General features: G+C 39.2%; 1 protein-coding gene across 1 annotated transcript in view; it reads left to right on the top strand.

Annotated features, from left to right (window-relative positions):
* Positions 1-13,296, top strand: part of NGLY1 (N-glycanase 1) — an 82,441-nt gene that overhangs the window by 47,155 nt on the left and 21,990 nt on the right. Inside the window, exons 5-7 of the mRNA XM_056129221.1 lie at positions 6,643-6,865; positions 9,200-9,321; positions 10,154-10,299. Of these exons, the coding sequence (XP_055985196.1) occupies positions 6,643-6,865; positions 9,200-9,321; positions 10,154-10,299 (491 nt within the window). The remainder of the gene's footprint in view (positions 1-6,642; positions 6,866-9,199; positions 9,322-10,153; positions 10,300-13,296) is intronic.

Below are 13,296 nucleotides of genomic sequence, written 5' to 3'. Positions count from 1 at the left end.
ACTGGCTTCCTTCTCTTTTCCTATTTTGGCAATGACTATGGCAATGACCATTGATTGTGAGTGGGTTATTACGAGACATGTTCGGCCCATCCTTCCTTTCCACTTAGACATTTACTGAGCACCCATTGTACAGCAAAAACAGCTATAGTTATGGATACAGCAGTGAAAAAAAAATAATCAAATTTGGCAGGTGGTTATAAGTGTTGGGAAAACAAGTTAAACTAACAGAATAGAGTTAGGATAGATCTATTTGGCACAGTCTTGTCTGAAAATGTTTTTCTGGGAAAGCAGTGGTTTCCCTTTAAGGGAGAGGACAGTAGGAACTGCAACGCTTCTGCAAGACGACAGTTAGCATGGTCTCTTCAGAGGACAGATGGCTGGGAGGATTTTTGACACAAGCAGAATGAATAAGGCAGAACAAGATTAGAGAGGCCAAGGAAGGCATGTGACTACTTCATTGTATCACTGTATCACTGTCATCCCGTGTTCATCAATTTCCTCGAGCAGGCAACAGTAACGTCTCCTTCGTCCTAGCTCTGAGATTTTAGAAAGTGCCACATTCGAGGCTCTTTCAGGGTGAGGGGAATGAGACCCATCGTTGTTACTGGGTTTTGGCGTATCAAATACGCCACGGGGAGTTTGTCAGACTCTGCTGTGCGGGCAGGATACTCTCAGTAGCTACTCAATGACTACTTATAACAGATATTTACAAAGTTGGTCACTTAAAAGTACAGATACTCTTTCATGGTTCAGGAAGCCACAAGTACAAAATCAGTATCACTGGGCAGAAATCAAAGTGTTAGCAACACCATATTTCCTTGGAAGTTCTAGGGGATAATCTTTTTCATATCTTTTGGGGAAAAAGGGGGCCACACCCAGCAGTGCTCATGAATTACTCCTGACTCTGTGATCAGGGATCAGTGTTGGCAGGCTCAGAGGAATATATGGGATGCCACAGATCAAACCCGGGTTGACTGGGTGCAAGGCAAGTGCTCTACCCATTGTACTATTGCTTCAGCCCCCACATCACTCCAATTTTTAAGATCATGTTTTCAAGTCTTTTTCTCCTCTGTCATTCCCTGTGTGTGTGTTAAATTCCCTTCTATTTCTTTTACATGGATACGTGTGTTTATGTATTAGGATCAAGCCAGATTATATAGAATAATCTCATTTCTGTAGAATCTCCCCATATTTATATCTGCAAAGACCTTTTTCACCCCTCTATCTCTGATAACATTCACAGGCACCAGGGATTAATGGATATGTTTTAGGGGGCCATTTTTCAGCCACTGTTGGAAGAATAAGAATAGAGACTACGTTCTGATTGAGAGGGAAACCTATTAAAAGTTTTGAGTAATACAATAGATCTTGTATCGTTTAAAAGTTCACTGGCAGATCTACATACTCAATAGCTACTTGCTAAGGTTTATTCTTACTTATTACCTATTTTTGGGTTCCCAACCACATTTGTTGGTGTTCAGGGATCATTCCAAGGAACCATATGGAATGCCAGATCAGCCATATGCAAGGCAGATGCCCACTGGCTATACTATCTCTCCAGCCCCCACAGTTCATTTTCTTTTTAATTTTTAAATTTATTTTCATAAAGTTGTTCACAATAATGGATTATATTCAATATTTCTACAGTCTCACCACCATTGCACCTTCCCACCACCATTATTTTGAATTTTCCTGCCACCACTTAATCCTGCCAAAAAGGCAGATGCTAGATCACTTGACATCCCGTTTCTCATCGATCCGCTCAAGCGGGCACTAGCTGCGTCTCCATTTTTCCCTGTCACGTGCTAGTGTAGCCCAGTGGCGTCTGCTCACTCCAGGAACATGAAGAGCCTCAAACCGATCATTCAGGGTCTTGACGAAGAAGTCTGACCATCTCGTAGATGGGCGGCCACGTGATCATTTGACATCCCATGGAATCCAGTCGGTAATGACTCTAGTCCAGTGGTCATCTTAAAATCTCATTACATGTCCAGCCCATCTGATTTTCGACACCGTGGCAAAGGAGACAGCGTCCCCGATTCTTTATCATCGACGGAGGTCAGAACTCCAGATTCTTTCTCTCATTTCATTTGAGTGAAGCGTGATTCTCCAAGCATAGCTCTTTTGATTCCTTTTTGGGAGATCCAAATAGCGTTCTCATCCTGTTTTCATAGGGCCCAGGTGTCAGAGGCGTATGTTAATGAAGGAAGAACGGTGGAATCAAAGAGATGTGCCCGGAGCCAGAGGTTCTTCGTCTTCTTAGCTATTTCTTCAACACTCTTGAAGGGTTCCAAGCCTCTCTTCCTCCTGCGCAATTCAGGTGCCAGGTCATTCGTCATGTTGACTTCTCGACCTAGGTACACATAACTGTTGCATTCGGAGATGGTCATTCCTTTGAGAGTGAATGGAACGTCAGGAACGAGATTGTTTCTCATAAACATTATCTTCGTGAGATTCAGCTGTAGTCTGACCTTTTCACGCTCATGGTCAAAGTCGGCCAGCATTTGTGCCGCTTGGCTAATGCTAGATCACGATCATCCTGTTGTTAGTCGATTGCCTCGAGCAGGCACCAGTAACGTCTCCTTCTTCCTAGCCCTGAGATTTTAAAAGAGCCATATTCAGTGCTCTATCAGGGTTAGGAGAATGAGACCCATCATTGTTACTGGTATTTGGCATATTGAGTACGACACAGGAAATTTGCCAAATGCTAGATATTTTATTTTATATTGCATGTTATGAATAATGTAAGATGTCAAGTGGCTGCCAAAGTGGCTGTGCACTCCTGGGATTCTAAAATTTTAGATAATTAGGGTTTGAAGAAATCTGCAGCATGCTGCTTGGTTCCAAGATTCTTTTGTGCGTCGGGATCGTGGCTGTTAAGGAGCTTAAATGGCATCCAGAGGCAGTTTGTAGGCGTGACCTCGAGGGTCCCCTGGGGACAGGGCTAGAATAAGAAGGGCCAGCCCATCCCATATCCCTCGAGACCTGGAATTTGCCGTCGCTTCTCTCATTGGGTTCTGGAAGTTGGCAGCCACCAGGGTTCTTAGGGGGCAGGTGGAGGGACGAAGCCCACTCCCGCCTGAGGCACCCTGGTGAAATCAGCTTGGCATAAGTTCCGGAAGCATCTCTGCAGCAAGTTGCTCGGTTCCGAGATTCTTTTGTCTTTCTCTACAGTTCATTTTTAATGTAACATTTGCAAGTATTTCCTTAATGGAAAGACTAATTTAGGAAATCTCCCTGTCAATACTTTTCGATTCTGTGGTATTAGCTGTTATTAAGTGATGTATTTCTTTTGTGTATTTACACATGGGGTTACCTAATCCATGTTTCTGTTAGAATAATCATATGGATTTGCATTAAGTTGATCATCCCAATGCCAGAGAGATAGTTCAGAGGGTTATAGTGCTTGCTTTGCATTTGGAAGGCCCAGACTTGATCCCCAGCACATCGTCCCCTGAGCACCATTGAGTATCACCTAAAACCAAAAATTTTCATCCTGTACACACGCACACACACATAAAGCCAAAAATTACCCTGTATATATTAATTTTTCAGCTCATTGTTGATTTTCAGTTACTAGTATATCTTAGAATTTTTTTTAAAAATCTCCATAGCAAGACTAACACCCAGGAATGGCTGAGATTAGTACCAGGAATTTTGCTCCATGACTTGGAGGCCAGCCACATGTGCTAGGGGATCTCAGATAGAGAAGAGAGCACCAAATAAAGGGTGTTGTGAGGATCCTCCCAGGGTGGGAGAAGCATGCTGAAAGTAGACTATAGACCAAACCTGACTGCCACTCAGTGCCTCTCTTGCAAAACACAGTACCCAAAAGAAGAGAGAGAGAACAAGGGGGAATGCCCTGCCACAGAGGCAGGGTGGGATGGGGGGGAAGAGGGGGTGGGGGGAATGCTGGGACCCGTGGTGGTGGAGGATGGGCACTGGTGGAGGAATGGGTACTTGATCATTGTATAACTGAAACCCAAGCACAAAAATTTATAAGTCTATAACTGTACCTCATGTATAAAAAAATAAAATAAAATAAAAATCTCCATAGCATTCTATGGTACATGTATATACTACTGTTAATATTATTATTATTTTATATATAGTATGTGCTATTTATAGTTTTCTAGAATGAGCATTGAGATAGTTTACCACTTTATTATAAACCTTGCTGAATTGATGATAATTTTTACAAAGCCTTTTTTTGGTGTATTTGCACCTATATGCTTTTCTGGTAGAATGTGTGATGCTTTTATATTTTAATAATCCTGCCAAGCAAATTACCTGTCATTGCAGAAGCGTGTGGTTTTTTTTATTCCATTACTGGAGATACTGAGCTTATTTTATTAAAATTTTATGAATTTTTCTCATAGGTTTAATCTTACTGATTTACTGACAAGTTCTTTACACATTCTCAGACTTACATTTTCTTCTTTTGACTTGTTAAAATTTTCTCCCCATGTTTAATTTTATTTAGTATGCCTTTTTAAATTCACAAATTATAAATTGCTTAATAAAAATTTTAGCTTTTTTTTTAAAATTTTGCAATATCTCTTGTTTAAGAAAGCTTTCCTGGGGCCAGAGAGGTAATTCAAGGAGTGGGCTGCTTGCCTTGCATGCAGTTACTTCAGTTAATATTGGTTCAATGTACTGCTTACACAGAGCACTCCCAGAGTGCACTGAGCGCCCGGGAGTATGCCCCAAATCTTCCACCCCACGATAAAGATGAAAACCTTTCCTGCTCCAATCATAAACATACTCTCCTGCCACTTACACTATTCTTATATTTGTATGTAATATTTATTTCTGTTAAAATAAGTGAAGAATATATATTTGAGTAGCTACTTATCTCAGGTGCATTTATCGAGCAGTTCTCTTAGAACCACTTTGAAAGGTTAATTGTATTAATATTGTGTACTTTATGAAACCATCTTTCAGAATCTTGTTTTAATAATTTTTCTATTCACCAAAATCATACTATTTTATAATTACAGCTTTCTCCTCCCTCTTTATTTAAACATCGTGGTTTACAAAGTTGTTCATAATGGTTTGTTTCAAGCATTCAATATTCCAACACCAATCCCTCATGCCTGAGTTGAGGTCCAGCCAGACACACAGCAGCAGCTTTGGGGTGTTGGAGCAGCTGCCAGAGCTTTTTGTTAGGGCGGGAGCTTGCCTGGGCCCCTAGGAGATTGCCCCAGAGGTCTCAGCTGGGAATGAGTGTCTGAGAAATGGACTTTTATAATGTGTTATGATACATAGTAAATGAATTTTTTGGTTTGGTTTAGGGTTCACACCTTGCAGTGTTCCAGGCTTACTCTTGGCTCTGTTCTCCAGAACTCAGGGATCAGTTCTGGCAGAGCTCAAGGCTCCATATATGGTGCCCACATTCAAACTTGGGGTGACTGCATGCAAGACAAACTCCTTAGCCCTTTTGTATGTCTCTGGTTCTCACGTAAATCTTGTAGTTAACTTGACCTGTTTCATAAAAGATACCTCATTCTTTTCAGTGGAATTGTATTACATTACAGATTAATTTGTATAGATTGACTTTTTTCATAGAGAAAAAATATTTCTTGACTTTGTCATTTTTCTCTTCTGTAGCTTTTTATTTTGAAATACATTAAGCGTTAAGGTACAGAAATGGAGTATGAATGCACACACTTAATGCCCAGCATCAGACTTTATTAGATCTACTATAATAACATACATTGTTTGAATGTTGTATTATGCTTTTCGGGCCGGAGTGATAGCATAGCGGGTAGGGTGTTTGTTTTGCAGGAGGCTGACCTGGGTTCAATTTCTCTGCCGCTCTCGGAGAGCTCAGCAAGCTACCGAGAGTATTCTGCCTGCCCAGCAAAGCCTGGCAAGCTACCCGTGACATATTAGGTATGCCAAAAACAGTAACAACAGGTCTCACAATAGAGATGTTACTGGTGCCCGCTCAAGCAAATCGATGAACAACGGGAGGACAGTGCTACAGTGCATTATGCAATTCAGTAAGACATGGAATTCAGTAATGGAATATTCAGTAATGGAATATTCAGTATTGGAATATTCAGTAATGGAATATTCAGTAAGAAATGGAGAGTACCATTTCCCTGACTTCTTTTCTTCCCTTTATTCTCATGATATTGCAGCAGTCTTCATATTGTGAAGAGAAAGTGAATTTATTTTGGTAAATTTATTTTGGTTTAAAAGATATTTCTCCACGATTATTCTTCTCCCAAGTGCTTCACAGTCATTTCCAAACTGACCAGTTCCCAGAGAGGTGGTTGTGTCATTGTATTTTAGCCTTGTCCACAACATACTAGCGGTTCTTGTATTGTATCCTGTCCGGGGGCGTCTTTCACATCATCTTATGTAGCACACTGCATACAGAGAATGGTAGGGTGTTTACTGCTTTGTATTCTTAACTGACATTATGGATTAGCAAGTGACTCGAAAATAATCACTGCTCAAGAAACCGGTCAGTTTGGTAAATACCCTTTTACATGTACAGAGTGGTAGGTCATTGTTCATTATATACTAAGAGTTAATATTGCTCTTTAATGGAGAACAAAATATGTGTGAGTGTGTGTGTTTTTTTTTAAAAATTGGTCAACTTAAGATCTTGGTTCTGTTTTAACTTCTCAGGTACTAATATGAGTGATGAGGACTTCCTTTTGCTGGAACTTTTGCACTGGTTTAAGGAAGAGTTTTTTCACTGGGTGAATGAAATTTTGTGTACTAAGTGTGGTGGCCAGACTAAGTCTAGAGGTGCATCATTATCCCCCAATGATGATGAGCTGAAGTGGGGTGCAAACAGAGTAGAAGACCATTACTGTGACACATGCCACTTAAGCAACCGTTTCCCAAGGTGAGTATTCACTGAACAATATAGTTCAAATAATCTCTTAAAAGGATAGAGAATTTTTATTACCTGCACTTTTTCTTTTCAATTTAATTCTTAGAAATACATTCCTCTAGGAATGTATTAGTACTGTAATTAGTAATGTATTAGTAAGCTACGACTGGCAGGCTAAATGTAACCTGGATTATCTTGCTCTGTGTGTGTGTGTGTGTGTGTGTGTGTGTGTGTGTGTGTGTGTGTGTGTAATCTTTATTTGGCAAAGCAGCACTACATAAAATAACTGTTTAGGAACTAGGAAAAAGCTTACACAGCATGTTAAAAGCTATATACAGTATCAGCAGCAAATTTGAAACAGGAGAAAAATTAATACTGCGCTTCAAGTGTCTACAGTGCCTCAACAAAGGAAGAATGGTGTCAGTTCTGTCCATTTGAACGGCTGAGGGTTTTAAAGGACATCGCCTGCCATTTTAAGATTTAATATTTACAAATGCTTTGTTTTAAGGTCACAGAGAAGTTGATATTATCCACAGCATGCTATCCTATGATACCACATCAAAAGCTTTGAAAAGAAAGCTCATGTTTATTTCCTTAGTGCATCTGTAGACATCCAAGTCCAAGAGTCTGAACTTGTGAATAGTGGTGTTAGATGATGTGAACATAATCTGATTAAGCTCATATGAGAACAACTAAGTGTCTTAAGAAAAGTAAAGCCTCTCCTCAAAAGCAGTTCACAAGCCTGTTTGTTTTGCAGAACCCCTTGACATCCTAAACTAAAATATGGGCATGATAAATAATACACAAATCTATGTTTTGCCTCCTTCTACCAATGTGAATAATTAGAAATTACAAACCACACATTTCATGCTGAAAATAATATGTAATGACGTCCAAAGCTGTGATGCTGTTGGTTTTCAGATAAGCAACCCACTATAATAGATACTGGTCAAGCTGATTTGGGAAATATGTGAAATATGTGAAGGTTTTTGTAAATTATAATTAGATCATGCTCATAAGGTCTAGGTAGTTGGATATAAACTGATCATGCAAATGGGAACAGACACAGAACAAAAACATTTATACAGAGCATTACTCTTTTATTTATTTATTTATTTATTTATTTATTATTTTTTTATTAGTGAGACATTATGAGGTACAGTTATAGACTTGCAAATTTTTGTGCTTGGGTTTCAATTATATAGTGATCAAACACCCATCCCTCCACCAGTGCCCATTTCCCACCTCCACGGATCCCAGTATCCCTCCCACCCCCCGTCCCCCCCACCCCCCCCCATTCTACCCCGCCTCTGTGGCAGGGCATTCCCTTTTGTTCTCTCTCTCTTATTGGGTGTTGTGGTTTGCAAACTCTCTGTTTTACCCTCTGTTTTACTGTAGATTAGCTATTCTCTGTTTAGCTATTCTCCCAAGTAGAGAACCAAAGTGTCTATAAGCATATACAACTGGCAGAAGCAGTATAGAGAAGGTAAAGGCTTGTGATGCTTTAATTCTGCTACTTTTACGTATGTTTACAAGTTGATAAAATTAATTGCCTGAATTGAATTTTATTTAGTTTCAGCAAGAGCATCTGCTTAGAGAAATTAGACCTTGCAGAGCTTATTCATGCCACTGTCTTCTTTCCTTCCACGTTCATGGCTGCCGTCACTGCACTTCTTCTACTTCGCTTGGTTTGCTCAGGATCCCCCACCACACACTAATGCAAACTTTTATGCCCTTCATTTTAATGAAAATTCTGTAAATTCAGTGATTGTTTCAAAGCACCTCAAAAACAATAAATTAGCCTAGCTTCTTTAAGTACTTAAGAAGAGTAAAATTTCAAAATAGCCATTGGAAAGAAAAATAAAGTAAGACTTAGTTCAATTAAGCTACAACATTTTATCCTTTTGTAAAAGTTATTGACCGTTCAAGTATCATGAGTATATACTTTTAGTGTACTGCTAATTGGTAAAGCAAAGTTATCAAAGATTCTCTGCCTTTCTAAATCCTGTCTTTGAAGGTTCTCTTTCCCAGCTACCCTCTCAGACACTAAAGCGCTGACCTGTTGTATGGTTTGTATCACCTTCTACCATATTTAAACTTACTGGTGTCAGTTCTTTCTTTCCCGTAGGCCTATAAACTCAGTAAGGGCTGTACCACTGATTTAATCATTTTTCACCAAAGAATTCTAGTACAGGGCCTCATACATTCTAAACTCTTGAGTCAGTAGTTAAGAACATGAAAATAAGATAGGCTTTATTGTTGAGCCCAGAAATAACACAATAGCTTCTCTAAAATTCTTGATTTTGCTAATGAAACAATTGTGGTTTTGTTGTCATTTTAAACCAGGTATAATAACCCAGAGAAACTTCTGGAAACAAGATGTGGGCGATGTGGCGAGTGGGCCAATTGTTTTACACTGTGCTGCCGGGCCTTAGGATTTGAAGCTCGCTATGTTTGGGATTACACAGGTACAGAAAGTGGTTTGAGCAGAAAGCACTTTGTAGATGTGAGGATTTTGGTTTACAGTCAAAGCTTTTTATTTTCTTGCCAGATTGTGCGTCCTTTTGCCTTCTGAAAAATTACACAAGTCTCACATTTTTCTGTGTAGGAATTGCAAGGTATTTGTAATGCACATAACACTTTGCCTCTACTGTGGTCTATAAATACTCTTTTGTAAGTTACCATGATATTTTTAGTAATACTATTTTTGTATGGTGTGTAATAATATGCTATAGAAATCTTGTATTTTTGTAGGGATTTGCATAAAAGATTTCATAATCTTAAATCTATTGAAATAAAAATAAAGTAAGGGCCACATGAAATTTATATTACAATTTCAGAAATTGCTCATCTCTCATCTAAGTTCTTCTTAGTTCTTAGGGAGTTACTTGTGTTTTCTTTTTGTTTTTGATTTTTTTTTTCAAGATAAATTGAAACCTTCACTCAGTAGTGACTACTATTTTATAATTGAACATAGGACATTATTTAACCAGAACTCCTCTCTTAAACTTCCTATTTCTGGGTCTGAAAGGTTGAGAGGTGACAGTTTAAAAAAAATGGCATTAACCCCTTCCCATTACCAAATGCATCTTTGTTTTTGATGCTTGAATTCTTACATTTTACAGTTTACATTATTTCTAAATAAAAAAAATTGCCTTAAAGATATCTTGGAATCATTTTCAAGAATAATATAGTGTGTTCTATTAGTCCTAGGAGTTTGTTTACAGATGTTGGATGTGATTTTGCTGTTATAAACTTAACTCTGGTTTGCTTTTGCTTTCTTGTCTCTCACATGTGTAGACCATGTCTGGACAGAAGTATACTCCCCCTCTCAGCAGCGGTGGCTGCACTGTGACTCGTGTGAGGATGTCTGTGACAAACCACTCCTGTATGAAATAGGATGGGGCAAGAAGCTTTCCTATGTCATCGCTTTTTCTAAAGATGAGGTAGGGCAACAAAGAAAAAAAAATGAGATAAACTATGTTTTTTTTTTTTTAATTTTTATTGTTGAAACACCAGGAGGTACAGTTGTAGACTTACAAATTTTTATGCTTGGGTATCGTTTATACAATGATCGAGTACCCATCCCTCCACCAGTGGCCATTCTCCATCACCACTGATCCCAGCATCCCTCCCACCCCCGATCCTCCATCCCACACTGCCTCTGTGGCAGGGCATTCCCTTTTGTTTAAATGGAGCCAGTAGAGCCATTCCAGTCTTCTTTGCTTATTCTTGAAGCTTTGGAGTGGGCCAGACTACAATTGTTTTGAGGTGCCATCAAGTAAATAGTTGTTTGAGAAAGTAGCAGAAAAATTGACCACCCGATCAGAAGGATTGGTGATTAGGGACATTTTGTGTAATGGGGAAATCAGTAAAAACTCATATATTATCAAGAGTAGCTTAATCCTGTCAACATAAATGAACATTTTTAAGAGAAAGAAATTAGTTTTGTTATTAAATTAGTATTAAACCATTATGTAGTGTGTATCTAGTATTTTTTCTTCACTGAACTTGTAATCCACATCTCTGTACATTCTTCCATGTATAATATTTTTTTAAAATTTTTATTAGTGAAACACCATGATGTACACTTGTAGACTTACAATTTTTTGTGCTTGGGTTTCAGTTATACGATGATCGAGTACCCATCCTTCCACCAGCGCCCATTCTCCACCACCATTAATCCCAGTATCCCTCTCACCCCCCGTATCCCCATCCCACCCTGCCTCTGTGGCCAGGCATTCTCTTTGTTCTCTCTCTCCTTTTGGGCGCTTGGTTTGCAAAAGAGGCATTGAGTGGCAGTCATGTTCAGTCTATAGTGTACTTTCAGCATGCATCTCCCATCCTGGGCGGATCTTCCCAACCCCCTTTATTTAGTGTTCCCTTCTCTTATCTGAGCTGCCTTTACCCCTAGCATGTACGGCTGGCCTCCAAGCCATAGAGTTAACCTCCTGGTACTTATCTCAGCTATTCTTCGGTGTTAGTCTTCTATTTTGTTACTTTATGTTCCCCAGATGAATGCAGTCTTTCTATGTCTATCCCTCTCTTTCTGACTCATTTCACTTAGCATGATACTTTCCATGTAGTACCACTTGTATGTAAATTTCATGACTTCATTTTTTCTAACAGCTGTACCACAGTTTCTTTAACCAGTCATCTGTTCTCGAGCATTCAGGTTTTTTCCAGATTCTAGCTGTTGTAAACAGTGCTGCAATGAGCAATGAGCAAACAATGTGCTGCAGATGTCACTTCAACTATACTTTTTTGCCTCTCTGGGATATATTCCCAGGAGTGGTATTGCTGGATTGTGGTCTGAAAAAGATTGTTGATACTATTTCTGTCTTCCTGATTCTATTGAGGTATGTTTTGTGTCCCAGCACATGGTCTATTTTGGAAAATGTCCGTGCACATTGGAGAAGGATGTGTATTCTTTCTTTTTGGGGTGTAAAGCCCTGTGTAGGTATATAAGCCCTTTCTCTTCTATTTCTTCTTTCAAAGCCAATGTTTCCTTGCTGTGTTTTGTTCTTGTTGATCTATCGAGAGGTAATAAGGCAATGTTGAAATCTCCAGCTACTATTGTATTGCTAGCAATGTCCTCCTTAAAATCTGTTAGCAGTTGTTTTAAATATTTAGCTGTTCCCTCATTAAGTGCGTATACATTTAAGAGTGTGATTTCTTCCTGTTGTACGTATCCCTTTATGAAGAGAAAATAGCCTTCGCTGTTCCTTGTAATCTTTTTCTACCTGAAAATAATGTTGGATACGAGTATGGCCACCCCAGCTTTTTTGAGGGAGCTGTTTGCTTGCAGGATTGTTTTCCATCCTTTGACTTTGAATCTGTGTTTGCTCTGGCTGTTGAACTGGGTTTCTTATAGGCAGCAGAATGTTGGGTTCTGTCTCTGAATCAATTTTGCCACTCTGTGTCTCTTAATTGGTGAATTTAGACCATTGACGTTGAGAGAGATTATTATTATGGGGTTTTGTGTTATCTTTTTGTAGGGGTCTGTAGTGCTTGTAGGGTTTGTCTTGTCTTATAGTAGCCCCTTTAGCCCTTGTTTTAGGTTTGGTTTTGAGTCTATGAAATTTCTGAGCTGCTGTTTATCTAGAAAATAGTGTACCGTTCCTTCGAGTTTCAGTGAGAGTTTATCCAGATAGAGTATTCTTGGTGAAGCATTTATTTCAGTGAGTTTTTTTTGCTATATCCCACCTTTGCCTTCGGGCTTATAGGGTTTCCTCTGATAGGTCTGCTGTGAATCTAAGGGGTGCTCCTTTGTATGTGATTTCCTTCTTTGACCTTGTTGCTTACACAATTGTGTCTGTATCGGCAACATCAATCATTCTAACTATGATAGTCTTGGAAATGTTTTAGTTAGGGTCTCTTTTAGCTGGCACCCTTTGGGCTTCTTGAATCTGAGTGGCTGCATTGTCGAGCTCTGGGGATTTTTCAGCAATGATTTGTTTAACTATGGCTTTTTCATTGGGATTGTTTCCCTGAGCTTCTGGTAGTCCAATGATTCTAATATTGTTCTTCTTGGAATCATCTCCTGGGACTCTGATTCACTCTAGAGCTCTTTTGAGGTCTCTTGCCATTGTTTGTTGTTTCCTGTTGGCTTGGTGCAGCTCATCTTCCAGCTCACTGATTCTATCTTCAGCTGTGGTCATTCTACTGTTGAGGGCACAGACTGAGTTTTTTATTTCATTTACAGAAACTTTAATTCGTGACATTCTTTGAGTAGCTTTCCAACTTCTGCTCTCATTTCTTCGTGGATTTTCTCGATTGTCCAATCCATTGTATCTTTCATGTCCTCCTTGAATTTACTGGATATCTGTCTGTTTCATTGAGTTCGTTGAACATCTTCATGACTTCATATCTGAATTCTTTGTCAGAGAGGTCCCTGAGGGGAGTAGCACCTACTGAAGCTTCTGGACTCTTTTCATCATCCT

This window comes from Sorex fumeus, unplaced genomic scaffold (genome assembly GCF_029834395.1).
Source record: "Sorex fumeus unplaced genomic scaffold, SorFum_2.1 ptg000072l, whole genome shotgun sequence".
Taxonomy (NCBI): Eukaryota; Metazoa; Chordata; class Mammalia; order Eulipotyphla; family Soricidae; genus Sorex; species Sorex fumeus.
This window is presented reverse-complemented; position numbering and strand designations above follow the sequence as displayed.